Source organism: Melopsittacus undulatus, chromosome 12, assembly GCF_012275295.1.
Source record: "Melopsittacus undulatus isolate bMelUnd1 chromosome 12, bMelUnd1.mat.Z, whole genome shotgun sequence".
Classification (NCBI taxonomy): Eukaryota; Metazoa; Chordata; class Aves; order Psittaciformes; family Psittaculidae; genus Melopsittacus; species Melopsittacus undulatus.
In genome coordinates, this window is record NC_047538.1 from 5,549,840 (window position 1) to 5,563,912 (window position 14,073).

General features: G+C 41.6%; 1 protein-coding gene across 1 annotated transcript in view; it reads left to right on the top strand.

The window, feature by feature from the left end:
* PANK4 (pantothenate kinase 4 (inactive)) overlaps positions 1–14,073 on the top strand; it is a 20,712-nt gene continuing 6,639 nt past the window's right edge. Inside the window, exons 1-11 of the mRNA XM_034068001.1 lie at positions 1–264; positions 2,528–2,610; positions 2,964–3,172; positions 5,116–5,299; positions 5,794–5,886; positions 7,040–7,193; positions 8,104–8,285; positions 9,756–9,837; positions 10,931–11,031; positions 12,846–13,001; positions 13,746–13,858. Of these exons, the coding sequence (XP_033923892.1) occupies positions 60–264; positions 2,528–2,610; positions 2,964–3,172; positions 5,116–5,299; positions 5,794–5,886; positions 7,040–7,193; positions 8,104–8,285; positions 9,756–9,837; positions 10,931–11,031; positions 12,846–13,001; positions 13,746–13,858 (1,562 nt within the window). The 5' untranslated portion in view covers positions 1–59. The remainder of the gene's footprint in view (positions 265–2,527; positions 2,611–2,963; positions 3,173–5,115; positions 5,300–5,793; positions 5,887–7,039; positions 7,194–8,103; positions 8,286–9,755; positions 9,838–10,930; positions 11,032–12,845; positions 13,002–13,745; positions 13,859–14,073) is intronic.

Below are 14,073 nucleotides of genomic sequence, written 5' to 3' on the forward strand. Positions count from 1 at the left end.
CGGGGCCTCGGCGCGCTCCCCGCAGCCGCCTGCCGGCTCGCGCCTCATCCGCATAATCTATGCGGCGCTCTTATTATCATGCAAATGTATGCGCATACATTTGCATATCGATGAGGCCGGGCGAGGAGTGGGTCGCGTTCAAAATGGCGGAGCGGGGCGGGCGAGGTAGCGGCGGTCACGGCAGTTTGGACAAGAGCATCACTCTCCCGCCAGATGAAATCTTCCGCAACCTGGAGAACGCCAAGCGCTTTGCCATAGACATCGGTAACCGGGCCGGGAGCGGCGGGGAGCGGCCGGTGGGGGGTGATGGTCGAGCTACGGGCGGCGGCTCTCGCCCGCTGAGGGGACTCACCGGGCCGGGCTGCCCGCGGGCGCGGGGCACGCTGGGAGATGGAGTCCCCTGAGGCGAACGGGCCGGTGCTGGTAGCGGAGGGCGAACTGCAGGTACCGGCGGGCAGCGCGGGGAGCGGGGGGCGCAGGGCACGACGGGACTGGGAGTCCCGGCGGGCGGTGTCGGTACGGCGGAGGCGCGGAGCGGCACTACAAGGCCCAGCATGCCTACCGGCGGCGGGGTAAGGGCAGCCGGGGCTGTCCTTGGCGGCCCTGGCGGGCCGGGGCGGCCGTCCTGAGGCAACAGCGTACTGTCCTGTCAGAAGGGTAACGGGGCCTGGAGCCGGCAGCCCGGTGAGGACCCTCGGCCGACCCGCAGGGCCCGTCACCCGCTCCTCCGTGCTGCCGAAATACACCTTGAAGAAGGAGCTGGCAAAGCAGAAGGGGAGTGGGTTGGGACTGTAACAGCCGTTGTCTGTACTTGCGCCCTCAGTCACCCCTAGAAACACCCCATGTCCTGTGCACAGCCCGAGAACACAGTATTCCTGGTGTACAACAACCTGCACCAAGGGACAGCTGGAGTAATGCACATCCGAGTGACACCTGAGCACCACAGCAGGGAGCTGGGCTGCAGTGGGGGCTGGCCTGGGCATCCTGAGCTAAGCCTGTTAAGAGTAGGGATTAGCATTCTTTCTGTGGAGAGCGGCAAAGCCAGGTCGGATTCACACCTTTTGCTTCCATTTTATACTTATTAGGTTAATGGAACTATTTACTAGGAAAACCAGGCAAGTGCTTTTCAGCCACAGTACACTGGTACTGCTGCCAGCCTCCATTAGTCCTCCGATTAACGTTGCTCTGGGTGGTGGAGACTTACTGTATAGTGGGAAGAATATATGCACCATAATACACAATCCTATATCACAAGTCTACCAGCTCCTTAAGAAGATACTTGTTTCATGCCTGATAAAATAACAGCTGGATTTGGTCCTTTTGGGGGGTCAGAGTGGAATTAGAGTTGTGGGATTAGCAACAAAGCCTAGCTACATCTCTCAGCTGGTGTTGCAAAGGGATTTAACTGTTCAAAAACTGGGAGAGGAAGGGGAGGAAGTGTAAAGCTGTGCTTTACATACCATTTAGTTGGTGCTAAATTACTGATGCACACGTCATTCTGAGTATTGTACAATGAGACATTCCAGCACAACCTCCCCAATTCCTTTAGAGGTTTGGAAGGAATTTTTTTCCTCATAGGACAGAACTACTGAATTTTCTTAAAGAGCAAGCTAAGAAAACCCTCAGCTTCAGGCAACGAGCTAGAACAGAGTTTAGATCTTGTTAACCAGAATCCTTAAAGCATTGGCTACTACACTGATGTAAGATCTGCGGTCAGGAAAGCTTTGCTGCTTTTGATACCCTAAGTGTCTGTCAGTGATCACTAAGTTGACCTCACTTAAATTTTGCTGGAGAAAGCCTCCATAATGCAGAAACTTGTGTTTATTTGATCACTATGTAAGGGCTGAGAGTACTGTTCCAGGCAAAGCTATAAGCACTATCTGACTGTTAACATGCCCATGCTGCATTTCTTGATGATGCTTGTTTATAAGGCAGAGCATTGGGCCACTGAATTTACTCATCATATTATGTTATTTAGTGGTTGGACTTCAGTTTTAACCCAGTGGTTGGTCATAATCACTTCCTGTCTTGTACAAAGCACATTCTACAAGATGTGCGGTAAACTTGCTGAAAGGGGTGACATGTCAAAGACTTGGCAAGAGACAAATAATGCGCACAGACTTAAATTCAACTACACATTAAGCCTGTAACAACGAGATACAGACCACCTGACTGTTGTGCTCCTGTTCCAAGAGCGGGGCTGCCAAGTTAGAACTGACTCCCTGTACAGATAAGGGTGGTTATGGTCTGCAGCCCAGGGTATTTTTAATGCAGAGTTAAAATTAAGGGCTTTTCTCCAACAGAGAAAAAACCAGAGCTTTTTTCCATTCAGAGTTAATAACCATGCCAGATCAGTTTCTAGACCAGGGTTCTTTGGCTCACTGCATTTTGCATTTAGCTTAATTATGTCTGGCTTTAGCTGATGAGATCTTAAAAACCACGAACCCTTAGATAAAGCAAACAGACATAAATTATGTTGTTTGCTCTGAGGTGAGACAATCATAACATGTCATCTTCTTATTGACAGGTGGCTCATTAACCAAATTGGCTTATTACTCAACTGTGCAGCACAAAGTGGCTAGAGTGAGATCCTTTGATCATTCTGGAAAGGTGAGAACTGTATCATTTATCAGTTGCATGGGGTTGAATCATGCAAGTGAAGTACTGGACTGGCTTCTCACAGTAGAATACAAGTTTCATCTGAAACTCATCTAGTAACTTGTTCTATATGAAGCTTTATCTAGAACTTTCTTATGGTTTAAGGATGGTCTTTTGTATTATCTGTTTTTCAGCTTAAGGAGAATTAATATCTGTTGAAACAGCTTGGGATGTTATGTTTTTAATAGCATTAACAGTTTCAAGACAAAGGAAGCACAGAAATTTATGTTCAGTAGTTCAGCATAACCTTGTTTCTCAAGGAAGGCTTCTGAACGGTCTATAATAAACTCTTTTCTCTCTTAAAGGACATAGAAAATGAACCTTTGTATGAAATAACTGTTCAGGAGGAAATTACAGCTCGACTTCACTTCATTAAATTTGAAAACACTTACATTGAAACCTGCCTAGATTTCATCAAAGACCATCTTGTCAATACAGAGACGAAAGTCATCAAAGCTACAGGTGGTGGTGCCTATAAATTCAAAGATCTTATTGAGAAGAAATTGGGGTTGAAGTAAGTGGAACTATTTAAACTTAGTTATAGGAGTGTATGATTTGAGTTTTTAGTAGGCTCACTTGCCACTTTGCCCATCCACCCTCAGAAGCCACCCACGCCACAAGATAACTCTATCATGAGCTGACATAGCGGAGGTGCAGGCATAGAGCCAACCGGCAGGAGCACAGGGTTCAGGAGAAAGTAAAAACAAGAAAGCAGGGTCTTATTACAGCTTTTTTCTTAGAAAGGATTCATTTTTAAACTAAATTAATCCATTCTGATAACAGTTTTTAGTTTTCACCTCTCAACTTTAGCAGCATTTCAGTGATAGTATCCTGACTATCAGGAGTATGCTTTGGACATACTGTTAGACTCTAATGGAGTAGAGATCCAAATGCACAAAACTCATAATGGTATATAAAATGGAGTAATACTGGAAAGCAAGTAGTTAGTAATTTCATTAGTAACAAGAGTTTTCACTGGGAATCCTTGGTCCATTACCATGTTTAAGCATGTCAGACCTTCTACTTAAATTTTAAGGATGAAATCCACTTGGTAACTATTACTACAAACCCAAATATTATCAGCAAACACTTTTTTTCCTGATACACCTAATCTCTGTAATTGCCTAAGCTCTCAAGAGTTCCAGAAGCCTCTAACATTTTTCTGTGCATGCTCAGAAGTAATTAATATTGTATAGCATCTTATTGCATAGCTTCTGTATAAACTTCATGCAGAAGCATAGGCTTGCAGAAGACTAAAGGGCAGTCTCATGAATCTGCAGTCTCATAAAGTTACTGCTCACACATCTTTATCACACAGGCTAAAAAGGTAGTGTGGATACAGATAAAATTATAATTAATTTATACCAATATTAAACATTACCTGATGTTATTGGTGAGACCTCCAAAACTCCATCTCCTACTGCAGTTCCATAAGGCACCCTGATTGTCTTCTTTTATACTACCTTTCCAAATTACTTTCTTCTCCTGATAGGCAGGATTCTGTTAACTCTTTTTCAAACCAGCCTACATCAGTACCTTATTGGCTGGTGCTAAGTATCAGCTAATCAAGTCAAGGAGGCAATTCCCACTTCTCATGTGGTGCACCTGGTCTTTGTTTCTTTGGTTTTTACTTGATCATGACATCCTTAATTGGTCCACAGGCCAAAAAGCAGCACCTTCTCCATCCTGACAAACATTCTGTATTAGCTGACACGTATATCTCTGCTTGGTTTGTGTTCTCAACAGGTCTTGTGATATTTCATGTGAGAAATTTACCATAAATCAGTAACAGATACAGAAGTCTACAGAAGTCAGTGTTAGCTGACTTAACCACATCATTCACCTTATCTAAATTATGTATTGTATTCCCAAGCTCCATATTCAGGATGTATACTGTTGTGAATCCTGTTATTCTTGTAAGAAGTCTTTTTTTAACGTGTTTAGCAATCCCAGTAGTAGGCCCATCACAGTCACTTCTGTCTGTCACAGACAAGTACTGAAATGTTTTTTCCTCTATTGAGAAGGAAGAGGAAGACTGATAGAAAAGTATTCCGTGTTAGGAAATTATTTTGTTAGGCTACTTTCCAGATTAGTTTCCTGACCTACTTTGTTGCAGGGCTGCACATACGCTTGTGCTAGCACCAGGACAATAAAGAGGCGGTGTAAACAGGCAAACAAGGGAGCAGGATTATTTTTAATGACAGCATGATTAATGTAAGATTAAAGTTACCATGTAACTCCAGTCTAACTTTGGCCCGTGTGTTCTGACATGGAGGATGAACATCAGAACATATGTAGAAGTAGGTTTCATGTTTTAAGAGAGCTGGACTTGCCATGCAGTGTGGGTTACTATCTCTTGTTTGTAAAGCCTTTAAAAACTATTGTTCTAAAAGCAGCTTCCTTGTCAGTAGGGCTGTGACATTTATGTAAGGGTTTTTTTCTTCCCTTTCCCCTCAGAGTAGATAAAGAAGATGTAATGACCTGTCTAATTAAAGGATGCAACTTTGTGCTAAGGAACATACCCCATGAAGTGTTTGCATACCAGAAAGATTCAGATACAGAATTCCGGTTTCAGACGAATGACCCAAACATTTTTCCTTATTTACTGGTGAATATTGGCTCTGGGGTGTCTATAGTGAAGGTGAGTAGTTGCTTAAATGTTTTATTGTAGAATTTGATAAAGGTGATCTGAAACATCTTGCTTTTTAGAGCAGTAGTTGTTTCTAATAATGTTTAGAAAGAAAATATCTCAATTTCCCTTTCTTACAGAGTTAAGAATGCTTTTTCGCTCACTCCCATAGTTTCTTTTTAACCACGTGTAATTTGGTGTTTAATATTAACTGATGAGGACAAAGGTTGTCAGATCAAAGTGATTTTTAATATTGGTTTGGTTTGATACACTATGGAGGGGACCAAGTTTTATGTCTATATTTAAGGTTATTGCCCAAGAATTAAATACAAATATTACAGGAACTGCTTGGGGTGTGAGGAACATGCATTTCTCACCTGATAGTTACAGTTAAAGAGTTCCACCTACATGAATTCCACTGTTCAAAAAACCTCATGTGTTCTCATATGTAACTGTTTATAATTAAAATAGGACTTTCTAGAAAGTCTGCCTTCTTCTGTTGACAGGTAGAAACAGAAGACAAATTTGAATGGATCGGAGGGAGCTCAATTGGAGGTGGAACCTTCTGGGGTCTTGGAGCACTGCTTACAAAAACAAAGGTATTGAAGTGTCAGGTTTAAGGGGTGTGGGATTAATTGAGATGCTAAGAGGAAATTTTGGAATGATAAACTCTGAATAGGGAGAAATAATTATTTTAAATTCTGTGGGAAACCAGAAGTCTAACATTGGAGTACTAAAAAATGAAAAGAATTATGTCTGTCTCTTGGGGTGTTTCACTTTTTATTTGAAGATTTGCTGTTCTGGTGCAGAAACAGAGCAGGCAGCTCTGCAAAAAAACTCAGGACAATTTCAATATTCTGCATAAGTGCCTGTGGTCCCACACTGTTAGATAACAAGGCTGAGTCTTTGACTTATGTTTGTATTTTCAAAGGAACCTTTAAGTGCAAAAAGATACTAGTAGAGTGTAGGGCCAAAAATGATAAGATGATCATTAGTGGCAAAATGATTATCCTGCTTGGGCTTGTCTGTAAGGATGAGCACTGTTTGTAGTGCGGAGAATAGCCTCCTCAAAGTGGCCTGTCAATTTTCTATGCTCTTGTTCAACATGAAATGCCCACCTAGTTCCTTCCACATGATCTGCAGAAGAAAAGCAGAGAGCACCCAATTACTGCAAAATATCTGGGAACAGGGAGGAGGAATTCTAACTCTGTTTCACACTGTGGTTTCAGGGGTTCATCATTTAAATCCCAGCTTTGTGATCTGCCAGAGTAAGGCCTAGTTTAGTACTGCTCTGCCTAACTCACCTCTTAAATCATGCTGCTTTTTCCTGTCCCAAAGGTCCATGTGGTTTAAATAGGTGTTCCTAAATGTCAGCAGTGTACAGAAAGCTAGAATTACATATGCATCAAATAAGAAAATGTCAAAGGGAAGACCCATACTTACAATAATTTGTTTGGTGCTTTTAAAAGTTAATCTTAGAACATGATAATATATGCTCTTAACGCTTCCTGATTTTTAGAAGAAGAGGATAGTTATGCTTTTCATCATTAAAGGAGCTTCACTTAAGACAAGTCTGTCTAATAAGATATAGACTTAATTATTATTAGAAATAAGGCATCTTTTGCTGCCAGACTGATTCTAAGACAAGGCCAAACCCGCAGTTTTTGTCAGTAAAGATGCTGCAGAACTCTGGGTTTATGGGGAAGGTTCTCTGTCCAGGAAAGCTGGAGTAACTCTGCCTTTCATCCTCAGAAATTTGATGAATTGCTGCAACTTGCTTCCAAGGGACAGCACACAAATGTAGACATGCTGGTGAAAGATGTATATGGAGGAGCCTACCAGACCCTGGGCCTAAGTGGAAATCTGATTGCTAGCAGCTTCGGGAAATCTACTACAGCTGATAAAGGTATCAGTGTATAAAAGATCTACCCAAGATGTGATATAGATTTATTACTTTATATTTCCAGGATTTGCTGCTTGTGCTAGGTTCAATACTTAAATGGATGGAAAAATGGTTGCCAGCTTCATCAGCATAAACATACCTTGCCTTAGCCATTTCCCCATTCTGGGCTGAGAGGGGACTTGGAGCACTGCTTGAGTTGCTCAGTTACTTGGAGTCATCGCTCAAAACTAATAAGGAGAAGAAATGCCACGATCTCCTCTGGCCCTTGGGAATCTGCTGTTCATAATGATCTAACAAGTAGAGCTGGAAAATAGCCACCACTCCTTTTAATCATCTTACCAACATGTGTTTTGCCTGCACAATATTTTATTTGCTAAAAGTATTGTATAATGCAGACATTCACATTTCAGTTTGGGATTGCATCATTTGAGGTAAACAAGAAAAGTAGTTCTGTAGTTAGCCTACTGAGAATACATTCCTGTGGGAAATACATATGGCTTTCTTGGTCCAGAAAGGGACGCATGGCAGTGATTTACTGTCATTGGCAGTTTTATTTGTGTTATTATTTGCTGCAGTGCATCTCAGGTCAAGCTGGATGGATGAACCATCATCTGTGGTTCCTAGAGAGAAGCAATGGAGTTCTTGCCATTGCTGTTGGCCTTTCAAGCAGGTTTCTTTCAAGTAGTGTTTAACAGAGGCTTAGAGTCTTTTGCATGATATCTTCACTCAAATATAAACTCCTTGTTGTTAGAAGTACTTTTTAATAAGAGATGTTTTGGGGATGTGAACACCTTTCCATACACATAGAGACTGGTCACGCAGGACCAGCTGTAGGCTGTCGGTTAGAGAAGCACAGTCTACGTGAGGATTCTTCATGTGTGTTTCAGTTGATTTATTATTTCTTTCCTTTAAGAATTTTCCAAAGAAGATATGGCAAAAAGTTTACTACATATGATCAGCAATGACATTGGTCAGCTCGCCTGCCTCTACGCCAAACTCCATAACTTAGAGAAGATATATTTTGGAGGATTCTTTATTCGAGGTCACCCTGTTACTATGCGCACAATAACCTACAGTATCAACTTCTTCTCCAAGGTAATGAAGCAGAGATTTTCCTGTTAGCAAAGTCACAAATTTTAGTTATCTTTCTAGGTTGTTGGGGGACTTTAATAAATGGAATTGTACATAAAGTAATCTTAGAGGGCTGCTGGTTAGGTAGGCAAGTACGGCTATAAAGATCTGTTGTGGGAGGGGTAAAATCAATGTGAAATGTCTGGGAGTTCTGTCTGGCCTCTCTTTCTCTCTCTCTCTCTCTCTCTCTCTTTATTATTAGTTTTTGATTGACAGTCTGTCTTGTAGCTGCCAAGTAATGAGTTTTCACTATTCTCTTCATAGCTACCATTGTTATTCAATTCCTCTTGCTGACTTGCATCTATTTCTTTTCACCCCCTAGGCTATACAATGTGGGATAGTTCTGCTGAGATAGTTAGTACCAGTGCGGGGGGTTTGTTGTTCAAAAATACCCAAATCCCCCCAGAACAACTGAGCTGTAGTTCTTTACAGGTTTTGAAGCTGTGGAAAATGCTGAAGATTTTTCACTAGAAAAACTCAAGTCCAAAAGCTCACTTCCAGGGAGATTAGTTCTGCACTTTTCTAATTTGCTACAATAGGCAACACCATGTTTTTTTCTCTTCTCAATGCTTTGGGCAAGAGACTCGTGTATGCTGCTTTCCTCCCCCCTTTATTTTGCCATTGTGGTCCCTTTCTGTAAAACTGTTGGGTTTCAAGAAATCTATTGCAAAACTGCAGCTTTAGATTCTTGTAAGAACAGCTTCATCTATTTAGTGATTCAGATAGCAATCTCTCCAGGAATTGTAGCTGACCTCAGTGTTAGCTGCTGTTACAGTGGCTGCTGCAGATGTAGCTGGCTCTCCTGTAGAGAAGGCAATGTCTCACCCAGCCCTGCCTAGGAAAGCTAAGGGACCCTGCTGCTAGGATGGAGGATGTTCTTCCTAACATTCACATATTATATTAACAATTAAATGAGTTTGAGGGGGGAAACGCTTGTCTATGGATAACATACAGAGTGTCTGCATGTTGCTGAACAGCAGTGTAAAGAAACCAAGGTTATGAACAATGTCTCAAAAGCGTACAGTGCACAGTGGCACACACTTAGGTTGGTGACCTAGAAATCAGATGACCTGATATTGCCAGCCTGTTCAAGCAAGAGGATTTGAATATTCATGGAGTGATGCAGTGGTCTTTTCTAGTGAAGGCACTGGCTTCCATCTGCTTCTGTGGTTGTGCAGGCTTAGAATACACACCACTTCTGCATGTATTTTTTCCCCAGCTGTTTAATAACTGTGGAATGATGTTTATAAGCAGTTCCTCCTGAAGCTGTGTTTCAGAAGCACCATTAAAGTTACTGAATGTATTAGAATGTAGCACAAATTAATATTACCATCTCCTAGTTGTTTCTATTAAATTTAAGTGTAAAACTAGTGACAAAGAAGTACATATTAGCCAGCAGGGACCATCCAATTGCAATGTTTCATATTGTGGCAGGGAGAGGTTCAGGCATTGTTCCTGAGACATGAAGGCTACCTGGGAGCCATTGGGGCATTTTTAAAAGGAGCTGAACAAGACAGTAAGTACAGCACTGCTCTGTTCTGTATATGCTGTGTTCTGAAATGTCAGTGTAATGTCCAAGTTTCTCTTAAGAGGCTGCATGTAAGTTGTTGCCCAAATAAATACATTTGACACTAATAAACACAGATGCTGGGCTTTGGTTTTATATGTTCTGTCAGGGACATCTTAATTTCTCACCATTTCTCCTGCTCAGCTTTGAGAAACCAGCAGGATTTCTGCAGAGAGCACTCATAACTAAATCAAGTTGGGGAAATGTTGTTTCTGAGAACTTTCCTCCTCTTTAAGAGGCCAGCTTCTGAGTTCAGTTAATGTACTGAAGACTGTGTTCCTTTGAGAGAGAAAAGTCTCACACATTTATGAAGGATGAGACACTTCTGTCCAGCATTCTTTGGGTGTAGAGTGCTTTGGTTGAATTCTGCCATTTGTCTTTTCTTTATTTCTTGCTGATGTACAAGCAAGCCAGTATGTATATTAGTTAGAGTGGAACACAGAGAGGCTGTTAATGGTACTTAGTATTAGTAAGTATCAAATATACCTTAGAATAATGGATGTGGAATAATTTTCATACCCATTTTGTAGATATGGGCAAGGAACCAGCTACTGAGGAATTACAGACGTTGCTTTTGCAGCATACACTGTACATCTCAACTTGATTAAACTTCTTCTCATTCCTAAAAACTTTTTAGAAGTAACTTTAGTGTTTGTTTGGAACTTACATTATGCTTTAGTGATTATATTTTGTTAATACTGGATCTAGATTTAGAAACAAGAAATCATGATCAGCAATAGGGCTTTGAAGGCATGCTGGTTGTAGCCCTTAATGACAAGGGGAGTTAAAAAAAGGAATGATTTCACAACTCTTGTCTTATATCTCATTCAGGTTGAAGCTCTTCAGAGCTAGGTGATTCACTGAGTGGTTGAAACGTTTCTTTTGAGGGTTGGAGGGGAAATTGCTCGCTTACAAAGACAAGGGAGGATGGCTTTGGTAGTGAAGCACCTTCTCTGAAGGGATGCTAGCTCTAGACTCGCCTATGGGAGTGTTCTCAGTTTTATTTTCAGATTATGTGTGTCTCTGTCTTTCTCTTTTCTAGATCCAAATCAGTATAGCTGGGGAGAGAATTACGCTGGGAGTTCTGGTCTTATGAGCACATCCCCTGATGTTTACCCTATGCAGAGAACAAGGAGTGGTACAGTATGTGGTTGTCTTTTCTAGAACTAAGTGCTTTCTCTTAGTAGTGGTTATTTGAAAACAGATGGTTATTCTCAAGCTGGTTGCTTCCTGCCACTGGGGCTCCTTCTTACCAAAAGAAGCGACTAATATGGTGTCTTGTGTTGTGTGATGTTGTCTTGTGTCTTGTGTGATGGTTTGTTGTAATGTCTCATAAAAACAGATGGTGGCTGCTACTTTGTCTTGGTGTCCTTTGCCAAAGTGGGGTGGGGGGGAACATTCATCTCTTACTGTTTCTCTGAAGTAGCTGAATCCAATGTTCCCCTGTCTTTAAGCAGCTTTTATTTACTTCCTATGAGAAGAGAAATATATAATTGGACAGAAGAGCATGAGCCCAGTCATCTCTTAAACACACTGACAATACAGTAATTCCGATTGCACAGTGAAACTGGCATCCAGTACGCACCCAGAAAATACCTTCAGGTTCTTAAACTATTCTAATACTGCATCTACTGAAGTGCTTTTGAAAGGAGCTAGAATAGTGGAGCTCATTGTTTTACTGTGTTACCAGTCTGCATGTCAGTGTTTTTCATGTCAAGTTTGCTTAAATCTCCTCCATCAGTGATTTATCTCTTCCCAGTTTTCAGGAATTGGTTTCCTTCCCATAGGGAATGGGGTGGGAGAAGCAGGTCTTGGCTTTGGTTCATGGTTTTCTGTTAGTTGCTCATCTTTTTTAGGCCTGAAGATGAGGTGCAGAGCTCTTACTGAATGGTTTCCCATATAAGTCCACTATGAGCTGCAGATGATGGACTTTGTGGGTTGTGCCTATATGTAAAAATGTCTAACTTTCAGCTCTGCCGTAACTGAAATTGGGTTCATAAATTTGTGGATTACAAATGTGACCAAAAAATAACACTCCCATCCTTCTTAATGAGAAAATGTATTACAGATTTTAAAAGCATTTATGCAGATGTAATGATCTGTTGTTTGTCAAGCCTTTACTCTGTGAGAGATGATATTTTTTCATGCTGGCAATGGTACAAGAGTGTCAAACCAGCTGTAATGTGCTGTCCACAGCTGCCCCATTTTGAATTCTTCTATTGCTTGGCACTCACTTTGTTCACATAAAGTGGGATCTCTTTGCAACAGTCACAGTTCAGAAATGTCCACTTTCCAGCAGCTGAATTAATACTGAAGACACTTGTTCTGTAACAGCCACTTTAGTGTGTGTGCATAAAGACCTGTCACTTTGTGGGCTTTAATCTTTGCTTAGACTGAGTGTTTCTGTTGGCAGATGCAATGTGATTAGGTAGTTGTATAAAGTACAGATAAACATGCTCAGGTTTTTTTCAGATGCAAGAAATAAGGCACACTTTCTGTACAGAGCTATGTAACTATGCATATTTCACATTAAATTAATCTCTGTCCTTAGAAATCTGATCCCAAGCATTGTTTTCACAAGACATGAGGAAAAGTTTCAGGGACATGATCAGGACTCTGAAAGGGAAGTTGTGAAGCAACATAGCAGCATTCCTTTCCAAATAACCCTGTGCTCAGCTCTTTGTGCTCCTTGAACTTGATAGCCCAGCAGATTTGGGTAGGAAGGGAAGGAAAATGATAAAACTAGAGGGCCCTGAAGCTTTGATAATCTCCATCTGCAGGATGGGTGCAAATAAATAATCCATGCAGGGGAGTGGATTATTTATGGTGACATAAAGTTGTCTGCAAACTTGTCGCTCTCAGCTGTGGATGGACTTCTGTAGCCCTTGTACAAGTACATCTGTTATGAGTCTGGTTTTGAGTAAGTCCTAATAAATCTCTTTAATTTTTTCACCTAGTTTGACATGCTTGAAATGGATAGGTTGGAGAGACCGCTTGTGAACCTGCCACTGTTGAAAGACCCATCAACCTATATTCCAGACACTGTTGACCTCACAGATGATGCCATGGCCAGAAAATACTGGCTCACCTGCTTTGAGGAGTCTCTGGATGGGGTAAATATCACAATCAATCATATGTGTGAGTGACACAAATATGCAGTACATAAATCTTCTGTGGACCAGCATGTTAACCCTGCAAAATACACCTGCTGCATCAAACCTATGTGTAAAGGTTTGTATTCTCTGGTGGTGCTTTTAAAACATCTCTCTTAAAACCACCTCTTCATACAGAGCTGGCAAGCAGGATGGTCAGACCATCAAAGGCCAGAAAGGCCCATTAGGGCCTTAGCCCTAATCAGGCATGAGGTATTGATTCTGCATTGTAAAACCGATTCAGTCAGTGCCTGCTAGGATTTAAGAGCTGTTTATGCTTAAAAAACAAATCCAAATCAGAAACTTCATGAGTGAGTGTCAGGAGGAAAAGGGCTGGGAAAACCCCATACTGCAGTAAAGAGAAAGAACACAGTGGGTTAATGCAGACTGTTAAATTCCTGCCTGTTTCTCCTCTTATGTGTGTGTGCACATTATTTTTTCTTTGTAAGTAAGTTGTGTTTAATTTCTGAAAGTACAGTCTTGAAAATGAAGCTGAAATCCTTTGGGAAGACAGGAGGTATTTAAAATTAACTATTCTTTGGTGGCTGGAGTAAAGGAAAACTGGAAGATGCTGTGTGGGAGGAACTAGATATATGCAGGCACTGAAGAGCAGATGGAGGGGTTATTTCTCAGGCTGAACTTAGATCAGTTACATGGAGGAAGAATTCATGTGGTAACTTGTGCCTTGCCTCGTTTCCCTGTTAGGTGGCAAAGCGTGCTGCAGCCAGCCAGCCAGACTCCATGGATGCTCTGGAGAGAGCCGAAAAGTTCCGGCAGAAGTACTGGAACAAGCTGCAGACCCTCAGGCAGCAGCCCTTGTAAGTGTCTGTGTGCTCCCTTTCCATTGCTGCTTGTTTAGAGCAGATCAAACTAAAAGCTAACTAAAAACTAACTAAAAGCTGCTTAGGTTACAAAGCAGAGCAGGCTGAAAGCTGGGTAGGCTGAAGGCTTTAAGAAGGTGATGTGCCAAACATCAGGTCCTCTGCACAGAACTTTTGAGTCTCATATATTAGAATGTAATGGGAAAATTATA